The sequence below is a fragment of the Athene cunicularia genome (assembly GCF_003259725.1).
Source record: "Athene cunicularia isolate RWA chromosome 4 unlocalized genomic scaffold, athCun1 chr4_part3, whole genome shotgun sequence".
Lineage (NCBI taxonomy): Eukaryota > Metazoa > Chordata > Aves > Strigiformes > Strigidae > Athene > Athene cunicularia.
Window position 1 is genome coordinate 22073648 of NW_020799100.1, and position 12046 is coordinate 22085693.

Sequence of the window (12046 nt, forward strand, 5' to 3'; positions counted from 1 at the left end):
GAAGCAGCCCTTTGCTAGGGAGTTCCCGCGATAGCAGAGATGTCTCCAGACCAGGATGTTTGTTCTCCTTGACATGAGCCTCCCTGCAGCTTCCCCCACCGTCTGCCAGGTGCTGCAAGCAGCGCCAGGGGAGCTGGAGCCCTGCAGCATCCTCTGCTACAGCAATCCTTCCTGGTTGTCAGGTGTAATAGGTGATACCTTTTCCAAAGTCAGTAATTACACCTAATTATTAACAAAGCAAGTTTAGAAAATGGTGCTGCCTGTGAGCAGAGGAGAGTAATGCAGAATCTGGGGAGCTTGACAAATGTTTGATCGTGCACTCAGCAGCCTCTGGCTTGGAATTATCTTCCACCTTCTGTGCAAAGGTTTGTTGGTTTGTTTCTTTTTAATTATTTTATTATTTATTTATTAAAATTAAAAAATTTTTATTTTCCTTTCCTGTTTCCGAAACTTTCTTGCAGACTTTCTCCTGCAGTGACCTGTCCTTACGCAGGCAGGCGAGGAGGTGGAGCACAGGGAGGCAGCGGTCGCCAGGAGGTGCAGAGAGGCAGGACTGAACAGTCATTAGGATCCAGATCTGGTCTTTATATTTTAAATTGCACGGTGCTATTGCCACCTTCGTCATTCCTCTCTGCTCTTCTAACGAATAGCTACCTCAGTTTGCGAGGGGTTAGAGCTTTTTGGTAATTCAGTGGAAGAAAGATGCTGCCAGGACTGAGGACTTAGTAAAATGTGACTCCCCTTTACCTCACCGGTTGTTGGCACCAGGTGAAGAAAGGTGGATGTAGTGGGTAGTTACAACACAGACCTGCACAGATCCACAGCCCTTCCTGGCTGTTCTCTCCTGTGTAAGAGAAATGATAAGTTTTTCCCATTTAATGATGGCGTTTTATCCTCACGTGCTGCTTTACACAATCTCACCGGAGTTGTTCATCCTTAGGGCTGACGTTCCTCGCCGGGCGGAATCGGTGCCTCAGCCAGGCAACATGACGGCGCCGTTCGATAACCTGTCGTGCCACCACTCCATCGACGACTTCCGAAACCGAGTCTACTCCACGCTCTACTCCATGATCAGCATTATGGGCTTTGTCGGCAACGGCTTTGTGCTGTACGTCCTCATAAAAACCTACCGGCAGAAGACAGCCTTCCAGGTGTACATGCTGAACCTGGCCGTGTCCGACTTCCTCTGCGTGTGCACCCTGCCCCTGCGTGTCATCTACTACGTCCACAAAGGGAACTGGTTCTTCAGTGACTTCCTATGCAGGGTCAGTTCCTACGCGCTCTACGTCAACCTGTACTGCAGCATTTTTTTCATGACTGCAATGAGCTTCTTCCGTTGCATAGCCATCGTTTTTCCAGTCCAGAACATCAATTTGGTGACGGAGAAGAAGGCTAAATTTGTCTGCGTCGGCATCTGGATTTTTGTCACCCTGACGAGCGCTCCCTTCCTGCGAAACGGGACGTACCAACATGGCAACAAGACCAAGTGCTTCGAACCCCCAGAAGACTCTCAGAAGACAAATCTAGTCGTGATCCTGGATTTTATTGCCCTATTCGTGGGTTTCATTTTTCCCTTTATTGTCATAACTATCTGCTACACCATGATCATAAGGACCTTACTGAAAAATTCCTTGAAGAAGAACCAGGCTAACCGCAAGAAGGCGGTCTGGATGATCATCATCGTGACGGCCACCTTCCTGGTGAGCTTCACCCCGTACCACATTCTGCGTACGATCCACCTCCACGTGCTGCGGCTGAAGAACGCCAGCTGCGAGGACGCCATATACCTACAGAAATCAGTCGTGGTAACGCTCCCCTTGGCAGCTGCCAACTGCTGCTTTGACCCACTTCTCTACTTCTTCTCAGGGGGCAACTTTCGGAAGAGACTTACCACGTTCAGGAAGGCTTCTTCCTCCAGCATGACACAAGCCTTCAGGAAAAAGTTCTCCATAAAAGAGAAGGATGAGGAACCCTTTGGAGAAAGCCATAGGGAGAATGGAAGGGTGGCCCCTTCATAAGGAGGCTAGACCTTCCCCTAAGATCTCAGATGGGCAATGGAGATCTCGGAACTCTTCCGGAAGACACGATGGAGACTCGCAAGCCTTCGTCGCAATTAAATATGTAATAATAATGGTGGATGGTTCGTGTTTTTCTGCTTGATGGTACAGCCAGTGCCGGGGATGGCCAGCCCCTTCCCCAGGAGCACTGCTTGGACATGCACAGCCACTTAGGATGGAGGAGCCAACACCAGCCAGCACCAGAAAACTGTTGATGTGACGATAAACTCGCATAAACAAACTCTTCAAAGCCTGTATTTGGGCATTTGCTTCATTTCGCTACTCTACACAGAGCGTTAATTTTCCGAGTCAGTGGGAAATGTAAACACAGCATTTGCTGTACGCGGCGCTCGGAGAGCTACTGACAAATAAAGAGGGCAGACTTTTCACTGCATCTTCAAACAGCCGCTAGATTATTTACAGAGCAGAGGCCAGGACAATTCCTGCCCTGTTCCCAGCTGCTTCTGCTTTGGATTTCAGTTTTCACGAGAAGTGTAAGACTTGCAGGGTTGGTGCCTGGGTCTGCAAATCCAGGGACTTGAGCTTGAGCCCCTCTCCCACCCCGAAGGAGCAGCTCTTCGGACATGCTTTGTGGGCAGTAGATCTGCCAGCATTTTCTGAATTTCTAGAAGAATCTTGCCTGTTGGAGCAGTTTTAAAATTGCAGTATTCTAGTGTGTGTTTGAAACTTATTTCAGTGGGACTGGTCCTGTAAGTGATGGCTGCAGGATGTAGATTATCACTCCAGTTCTGCAGGGGTTTCTTTCAAGTTGACCATGTTGGGTTGGTGGTTTTTTTAAAAATAAAGGAAAAAAAAAAAAAAAGCAGAAGTCCCTTTTAAAAATAGCTATACGTGGTATTTGTTCCTGCTCACACCTTGCAGAAAAGAAGCAACCTGAGGCCCTTGGAAAGATCTCCAGGAAATCCTGGAGATCAGGAGTCTGAGTGCAGGTGAGACATAAGTGAACCTTATTTTGAGTACAGTATGGTGAAAAAAAACAGATCGGGTTGTGTTTCTTATGTAAAGAAAAACTTCAAAATCTTGGACAGAAGGAGGCATTGCTGTGCTTTTCCAGTGAACCCACGGAAAAGTAGCGCTGCCTGCCTTTTGCTGGAGCAAAGCCCAGCCCGAGATGCGTGATACATCAAGACAGAAATAGAAATTCTTGTAGGATTAAGACCCTTAGCTGGAAAAGTGGTTGATAAATGAATAGCAAGTAAGTTTTGATATGGTATTTATGGAGTTACTTGATGTTAAATAGATAAAACAGTTTTAATACTGTAGAATGAGAGTGAGCCAAAGGAGTTTGGCTTGGGGGCAGGGGTCTGCTCGAAAAATTATCTTTACAGATACACGGAAGAGTGTAAATTCACTCTTTATAACACAGTCTGCATATCCCTGGATCAGCAAAAGGCACTTAAAAAGTCAAATTCATCTGCAGAACAATTCATGGATGTGGGTTTTCAACAAGAGCTGAAACCCCTTGAGAAAATTTTAAGGATCTGTAAAGTGGAAGAGGGATGAAAGCTGTTCATGTAGAGGAGTGTTACAGTTCCCCCTAAACCCACAGGAGGGCAGAGTTTCAAAGATGTAGCTGTAGCCGGCTTTGAGAAAGTGTCAGAATTGGCTAAAAACGTCCTTTCAGAGGTCAGCATTGAGTATTGTAGTTATGTCTCGAGCATTAAAGGCCTTGTGCGACTATAAATAGAAATCATCATGGAAAACCGAGTTTCAGAATATGTAGAAATAATATGCCCATTCCCTAATGTTAAAATACTGTACAGTAAATCTATCTATCTATATATATGTATGTTGCAAAGCGTTTTTATTGTACCAGAGGTATTTTTTCTTTTTATCTTTTTTTTTTTTTTTTTTTTTTTTTTTTTTAATGAGACGATGGTTATGGCAAGAGAAATGGCAGTGGGGTATTTTTTGTGCAATAGGAAAGACTATTTAAAAAGATTGCTGAAAATTAAATGAAAATGTTACAAGTTAGATTTTAACAGTCACTGTTTTCTGTGTCTTATTTTAAAAGTCTCTGCATACAGATTCTTCTTCCCTGCAATAGATTTTTATCTATACCCAGCACTAGAGCGTAATATTCACACAGTATTCATTTATAATGCTATAATAAAGACTTAAAGCAGCACAGAAGCTGCTGAGGGCAATACCTGCAGAGGGCTGAGCTGTTGGGGGACTTGCTGGCCCAGCCTCGCGGAGCTGGAGTTTGGAGCGGCCAAACTGGCCTTTGCTGTAGCCCAACTGCTGGACTCAGCGCACCGTCTGGGGCTGCTGGTGCAGGGACCTGTTTGAGCCAAACCTCTTCCGATGGCAACCGGGGTCTCGGTAGGTCTTGCAGAGGTGGAGCCCCGCAACAAAGAGCAGCTGGGACCTCAATAAATCTGTGTTTACAGGTAGAAAATGCTTGCAAGACGCTTGGAGGGAAGGGATGCTCTCGGTGAGGACGATGTGTTTGGGCGTCCTGTGCGGTCACATACCACTCACGGGTTTCTGCATGAGAATGACATTTTCTACTTAAGCTTTTCCCAAAATAGGTGAAGGATCCTGCAGTGTGTTACCTAGTTATAAAACTCCAGACCATACTGGTGAGGAGGGAGCTTTGCCATCGGCTCGGCAGAACCCCAGCTCCAGGTGAGAGGGGAGGGCAGTTGTTCCCTGCCCTGTGGCACACAGAAAAGTGTCACCCGGGCAGCAAATGCTGATCTGGTTTTGCTCAGGAATAGGGAGAAATATGTACCAAGAAACAGGACGTGTTACAGTCATGAGGTGAGTTAGAAATTGTGGCATTTATATGGAAGGGGAGGTGGGAAAAGGGGACCAAGTGCCGTCCTGGTACAGTGCTGGTGGCAGAATGGCAGAAATGAGTGGGTGTTCAGTTTTTTGGGAGAAGTTGGACATTTTTCTGCGGCATATGCTGCGATTTATGGTACAATAGTGTCCTCTAGTGCTGAGTTATTCCTGGAGCCACTGCCTGTTGCCTAATGAGGTTTCTTCTTTTTTTAGCCAGCCCAGTCTCACCTCCTCGCCCCTAACGCTGGCCTGTTTCCTCCAGCGTTGCTCACACTCGCTTCCCCCGCTCCCACCCCTGCCCGCATTTTATTTCATAATCTTTGGGTTTTCCCCCTCTGTCTCCATCCTGGTTTTTCCCATCTCCCTGAGGGATGCTCAGGTTGGCAATGAACCACAGAAGGCGTCCAGCAGCACAGGGACCGGGCCTTGGCGCTGGCATCGACCAGGGTCCCTCCTCCTGCCCCGGCCTCCATCAGCACCGTCCACCTAGCCTAAAAAATGCCGTTTCTCCATTGAATGTCTGTCCCAGTGCAGAGCTGGGACCTGCAAAGCTTTTGCTGGAAGCTGGTGGTAAGTACAGCCCTCTGGCATCCCATCCTCATGACACAAGTCCCATCATTTGGTTTAGCTGGGAGAGTTATTTCTGATAAAAGCCAGCATAGCTGCGAAAGAAACCAGCACCCAGGATGAGCAACTCACTCTGCCGTCTGCTTGGCCTACGGCCATAAAATGGGCTTGCCTGTCTCCTACCAAAAGAAAACAAGTGGTCCCCTTGGCACGGACACTACCCCACGCTGAGGAGTCCCTTGGGTCCTCGGTGAGGGGACCCGGTGCCAACTCGGCACACACCAGCCAGGAATATCCCAGCTGAGGAGGAATCACCACGCGGCTGTCGATGCTGAAGGGACGGGCTGTGCCTCGTGCTGACCTCTCACACGCTGCCTGATGTGGAAAATAGTGATGATTCTGCAGGTGAATGAGAGAGCGGTGCTTGTACTCGCAGTCTGGGATCGATTCTGGCTGCTCGACGATGGAAGAATAACTGGAGCAGCATCAACGCTCCCGACGAGCTGCCTCATCGTTTCTGTCTCGCTGTGCATGCGTTGTCAGTCCTAAGTGCACAAAGCCCTTGGATCAAGCCTTCCAAACCATCGCTTCCTTCTGCTGTGGATCTCTCTTTGCTGCTCAGTGCCTGTGCCTGTAGGGTGCAAGCAGGGAACGTCTTCAGGCTTTGCTCTGCAAACCTCCACAATTAGAAATACACTTTTTTTTTTTTTTTTTTTCCCCCCTCCAAAGCGAACCCAGAGTGGAAGATTCTGCTCTAGACCTCTGATTTTAGCCAGTGTGAGTCAAGCCACTAACTAAGAAAGTCTGCTTAGGGCTAGTGTGTGTGCATTGCAACCTTTCTAAATGTGGGGCTTGGCGTGGTAAGCGTGGTCTATATGCTAAAGTATGAACTAACAGTAGATTTACTGTGAAAAATAAGTGCTTTGACCTACTCGCTGTTGGGTTTTACAAGCGTGGAGTCACTGTATCCCCCGAGCAGCCTTCAGGGCGTGATGCCTCGCCGGGCAGAAGACAAGCGAGGCTCCAAGTCCGACCGTGCTGGCTCCCTCCAGCAGCCCTCGCCGGGGCAGAGGGTTCAGACCCCTGCGGAGGAGCAAAAGGCCGAGCTCAGCTGGAGCCTATAGCATGTAAAAGCACAGCAACCCACAGGTGGGAGCATAAGCAAGGGGTGAGGCGGCGAGGAGACACCAATTCCTTATTCTCCTTTCATTGTTTCAGTATCCAAACCATACGTACAAGATTATAATATAAACGTGGTGGGGGGGGGGGGGGGAAATAAGCAACAAAAATGAAGGAAAGCACATCAGATTTTAAAATACCATCAGCATAAGCAATAAAATATCTTAGAAACACTACTGGAAGCAAACGCAAGGGATGAAGAGCCTGGCCTGCTGCCCGGGGTTACGAATCCATCTCCCAGCGCACGGGTTGGCAAGATTGGGAACTCAGCCCTACTTCTCCCAAACGATTCATTTCAGCTCTGCGAGTGGCCACACGTACAAACAAGTATTTGGAGTATTCGCAAACTTCACTTGAGGGCGAAATGTGCCCGTTTCTTTCCTGTCAATGCGGCTTCTTACGCTTCAGAGGAAGCCAGGCTGCTCTCCGAGCAAAGCGAGGACCCTTTGTTAGTTCAATAAATATATTCCAGATGGATATTCGCCAGGTTTGGATGGGGGGGGGATAAAGGGGAGGAGGTAGCAAAAACACCCTGTTTTGGTCCTTAATAAAAACTCTGCTTCCAGGAATGCTGCTGCGTGTCTCTGCTAGGGATGCTGAAGACTAAACAGTTTGTTTTCGGTTTAGCCCGTTGCAATCCCTTTATCTGTGAGGACCACATCTCGGTGATGCTCTGCTTGAGCTTAACTTCAACAGGGCTTCACGCAGCTCCCCTAGATAACCCCTCGCGGGATCAAGGGCAAAAGGCACAGCATTGCCCCGTGTAACCATCTGGGGACTCGCTCTCAGCACAAGGCAGGAGGTGGCTGCTGATATTTTGTCTAGCAAGCCCGTGCCAGGGGTGCTGCAAAGGGCTGACCCGGGAGCTGCTCGGTTTTGCGAGCAGTTATTGCAAAAGGCGAGTGTGGCTCCATTGAAGAATTGCATCTACATCCCAGGAGCCAGCTGAGGCTTTACTTCCTTTCTGAGTAACCATCTGAAACGAGACAGTCCCTGCTCTCTGCCCATTTTTCCTTCCACGTTACTCACAGCAGGAAGCCTGCTGGAGTGACGAGCAGCCACTGCTTACGTGAGTGAGGGCTGAAAAATGCTACAGTGCCCTTTCACCACTATTTTTCAAGGAAAATGGAATGAGAAGTTCCCCATAATTGGCCTTGAGCCTCTGCCTCCTGTCAGCAGCGTCTCCTCCCACACGCCTCCATGTCCTTCATCGCCCTGACTTACTATGCCAGAGGTTTGCAGGACTTTAGGACGGGTTTATCTTCCTCCTCGCCCTTTTCTGGGTGCTCAGGCGGGAAGGGCGTCGCTGCAGCATCAAACCCAGAGCAGCATCCTCACCCGCTGCAGGAGGGCTCACGGTACCCAGCTCCCAGCTGACCCGGGGCAGCACCCTGCTCCCTGCCCGGGCAGAGGAGCCCCAGCGAGGCTCTGCGTGCCCTGTCCAGTGACGAGGTGGCCCAGAAGACCTGCCCTGGGGAAGATCCACGAGCCGTGCACGAGGTCTGCTCAGTCCCACTCTGTGCGGGACTTGAGGCGGGCAGAGGCATTGTGCTGAATTCAGGTGGTTTTTTCTGCTTTGGGATGCAGTGTGATGACTCCAGTCAGGGTTAATCATATCCTGTGGTAGGAAAAAACAGCCCTCGGGGATGTGAACTAATAAAACAGAGGCACTGAGAAACGGTTGCCAAAGCCCTGGGGGGACAATTCTGCACATCCTGAGGTCCTGGGTACTTTTATCTTGTGATTTACCAGGAGCCTGTTCAAATCCGAATTGTGCTGCTCATACCAAGCTGACTGTAGAGTTTTGCTTTCACCTCAATTAAAACTAAAACTAATCATCACAATCAGGGCTTGTTCCGAGGGTGAGCAAATGCCCCTGGTGCATCTGCGTGGGCTCTGCCATTGCCAGCTGGTCCGTAGCAGAGGCCACAGCAGCAGGTCAGTGCTGGGCAGGAGAATCAACGGCCATAGAAAGCGGCACCAACGATTCATCTGTGGCATCTGCCCAAACTGAACTTCAAAGTACAGTATCTCTGTCCTGTGGTGGGAAGTTCTTCTGATGAAACAACCCCAGCTCCTTGCAAGCCGTTCAATATTACACTGACTTTTACATGAATACGAAGGCACTGACCTCATCAGCCGCCACAGCTTCCAGCAAGGGGTGCCTGAGCTCGTGGCCTCCTCCACAGCTACTGACCCCGCGGCAGGGCTCTATATTTTGATTTTTCCCCTCTTTATTTCTACTGGATGTTCCTCTAAAGCAACTGTGCCCCAACGAGGAGCGCTGTAGCAAGAGATCCAGGTTGCACTTTGCGCTCATGGAGGGCACGTTCTGTTGGTAAAGTGACTCTTCTTAGTTAGAAGGAAGTTGTGAGAGTTAACTGATCGTTGTCAAGGGGAAAAAAAAAAAAAAAAAAAAGTAGAAATGTAGGGTATTAGCCATCAAAGCTAGAAAAGCTTTCTCTGTGGTAGTCCTCCTGCACTGAGGCAGACAGAAGAGCAAAATATCATAGCTGTGGCCACACCATCTACAAGGAACCTCTTGATTTTGGTTGAGGTGTCTCGCCTGCTTTGTCTAACAGAAGTGTTCCTCGGGCAGCGAACAGAAGGAAGCTGTGCAACCCCTCATCCACTCCACTGCCCCCAGCAAAGACAAGAACAGTGATAATAATAAAAAGCCAGCACAGTTTTTGGGGGGAAAAGCTGAAATAACTGCAAAGTAGGGAAGTGAAAAGCATATTGCTTCATTTTTTTATGAAACAAGGGTCCTGTAGTTCTCTCACATGTGTGCTCTGTGTTTTTTGGATTTGGAGAAAGGGCCGGAGTAGACACTGAGGACACACGTGTTGGTGGGGGAAGGATTCAGGTTCTGCTTACAGGTGGCCCTCCTGGGGGGACTGGCCGTAGCAGATCATTCACAGGTACAAATATTTCATTTTTGGAGGCTTGCCCTCCGCTCCATTTGAAACACTTAGGATGAACAAGAGCAAAGAGGCTCATTTCAAACTTTTTCTCACTAACACTACGGTAGTTCAGGCTACGAGGAATCTGCTCTCAGGTCTCCTCCCTCACGCGTTTCCCATTTACCCAGCGTCCTACGGAATGAGCTGGAAGTGGGAAGAAAAGCGAAATTTTTCAATGTGCTGGGTTTAAGGGCGACTGTTACTTGCACCAGGTGTGAGGTGGGACGTCCGCTGCGGCGCGGCGGCCAGGGCGACGCTCCTCGGTAGGAGTTGGCTGACTAGCCCCTCTCTATAGCTGAGGAGCGTTGGGCTCGGGGGTCTCAAATCAGAAATGTTCATCCTGAGCCCATCACCAGTGGGACGGTGCTGGTGACCAGAAGAAGCATCACCCAGGCGTGAGGGCAGCTCCAGGGCACGCTCGCAGCTACATAACTGCTCTGTACGCTGCTTGCGCCTCCCTTCCTTCTGGTTTTCTCACAGACGATCAGAAAAATTCACCGCTGGAGCATCAGAGATGAGCCCCACGTTGATCCCCGTGGATGACCTCAGGTCGCAGCCTCCAGAGCCGCCAGCCCCTTCTCCAGAGCCCGGCGTTTGCAGGAAGCTCGGCAGAGCGAGCACTCCGCGTTCCCGCCGAGGAGCTTTCGGAAGGGCTGCGTAAAACCTGCCCTCTTCCAGCAGGCTCCATTGCGAGGCACTCACAAAAGCTGCAGCGGGGAAGGCGGTGCGCATTATTTTTTCCTAGCGAGAGAAGATGGGGAAGGTGGGAAGGGGCCAATTTTATTTTTTTTTCTGCTTTCTCATGCACAAAAGGGTCCTTATTCATTTTAATACCAGGTTCTCTCACAGAGCAATCTGCTCTGTCAGCCAGACAGCTGAGAAAGCCTCCTTATGCAGCTACCTCATGCAGAATATTGCTGCTTAGACCTTCTCGTCTGCTCTCTGAGGATGGGAAACTAGATCCATGACAATCTCAAAATGGAGAGCATCAGCCCTGAACAAATAAGTAGATTGCAATAATGGATACAACATGGAGGTTTCCTCAAGGAGCCAATATTTGTATTCTTCACAGCTGCATCTTTTTTCTTTTCCTGGTTTTTTCTTTCTTTTTTTTTTCTTTTTAGCCTGAAGTGCTCCCAAATGCCTCATGCCATGTGGCTGCTTCTTATTTGCATCAAAGACCTGATTCATCGTTGCTCTGCACTTTGATAGATTACGTATGCTCCTGCAAAGCAGATATAAAATGCTCCTCGGAGAGTACGGTGAGCCTCTTCTGCAGTGGTGCAGACACTGATCCGATGCAAAGGAGATGGTGTCCAGCTCCAATGTGTCTGCCCAGTGCTGCGGCTGGAAGAGGAACCCCCAACACAGAGCAGGGGCCCCCAGGCCTCCATCAAGTGGAGAAAAAAAAAAAAAAAAGGGGAATGGAAACAATAATGAGGAATGGGGTTATTGTAGGAGAGAGCAAGTAAAAGAGGTTGTTTGGGGACAGTGAAGAAAATGCCAGATAGGAAAGAAATAGTGCTCCGAAAGAAGACAATGGAGAAATAAGAGTGAAACAATTGAAACCCTATGTTAAAACAGAGCAGGGAGGTCGCTGATTGCAGGCGAGCAGTTTTTCATGAAGGTGCTGCAGCTTCGTTCACTTCCCGCGTTACGCGGCTTAGGGGATGCGGATAAAACTCTTTGCGTACAGAGTGAACTTGAAACTTCGCTGCTAACGTGACGTCGTGAGTGAGATGGTTTTTACTCCCTAAATGTGAAGCGGGGGGGGAAGTTAGAAAATGGGAAGCGGCCAGAAAAATAAGTGACCCTGCGTCACGTGATGGAAGGTAGGAAACCTGCACCACATGCGCAGCGGGAGAGAAAACACACAAACAAAGGGAAGAGCGTCACATTACACTCGACATGAAAATACTTCCAGATTGCATCAGCCCTTGATTGCTGGTGGTTCACCTGCAGCTCGCCCAGATATGACATTTAGAACAAGTTCAAAAAGGGAACAGGGTTTCAACAACTCAAGCCTCAGCCTTTTGTCTGATGGAAAAAAAAAAAAAAAAAAAAAAAAAAAAAAAAAAAAAAAAAAATCAATTCCAAATGTGGAAATTTCAATACAGATTATAATTTTGTTACAGTTCAGATTTATTCTGCTTGCTTTCTTTCCTTTTTGGGCTCCCCCTCCTCTCTGTTCTTCAGAAATTGGCTCTGACGCTTCCCTCGCTGAGGAGCCTTTGCAGCTGAGTTTCATGAAGCAGAAAACGAGCTCCTGCCCTGCCCAGCCCAGGGAGCGAGCCCCCTCCTTCCAGATTCCCCGTCTTTGGGATAAAAACGCATGACCCGGGTGCTTCAGCATCTTGCGAATTTTATCTTCATGCACAGCAACAGTAAAGTATGTTGATGTTTTGTTCAGGTTTTTTTTTTTTTAAACATTTTCAGCCTAGTTTATAAGAGCTAGTGGTGAACTCAGTT

The 12046-nt window shown here is 48.6% G+C and overlaps 1 protein-coding gene across 1 annotated transcript; it reads left to right on the plus strand.

Moving 5' to 3' along the window:
- The first annotated feature begins 945 nt into the window (after positions 1-945).
- Positions 946-2829, plus strand: CYSLTR1 (cysteinyl leukotriene receptor 1). The gene has a single exon (XM_026848499.1). The coding sequence runs from the start codon at positions 987-989 to the stop codon at positions 2016-2018; it is 1032 nt and encodes a 343-aa protein (XP_026704300.1). The 5' UTR covers positions 946-986; the 3' UTR covers positions 2019-2829.
- Positions 2830-12046: the final 9217 nt, after the last annotated feature.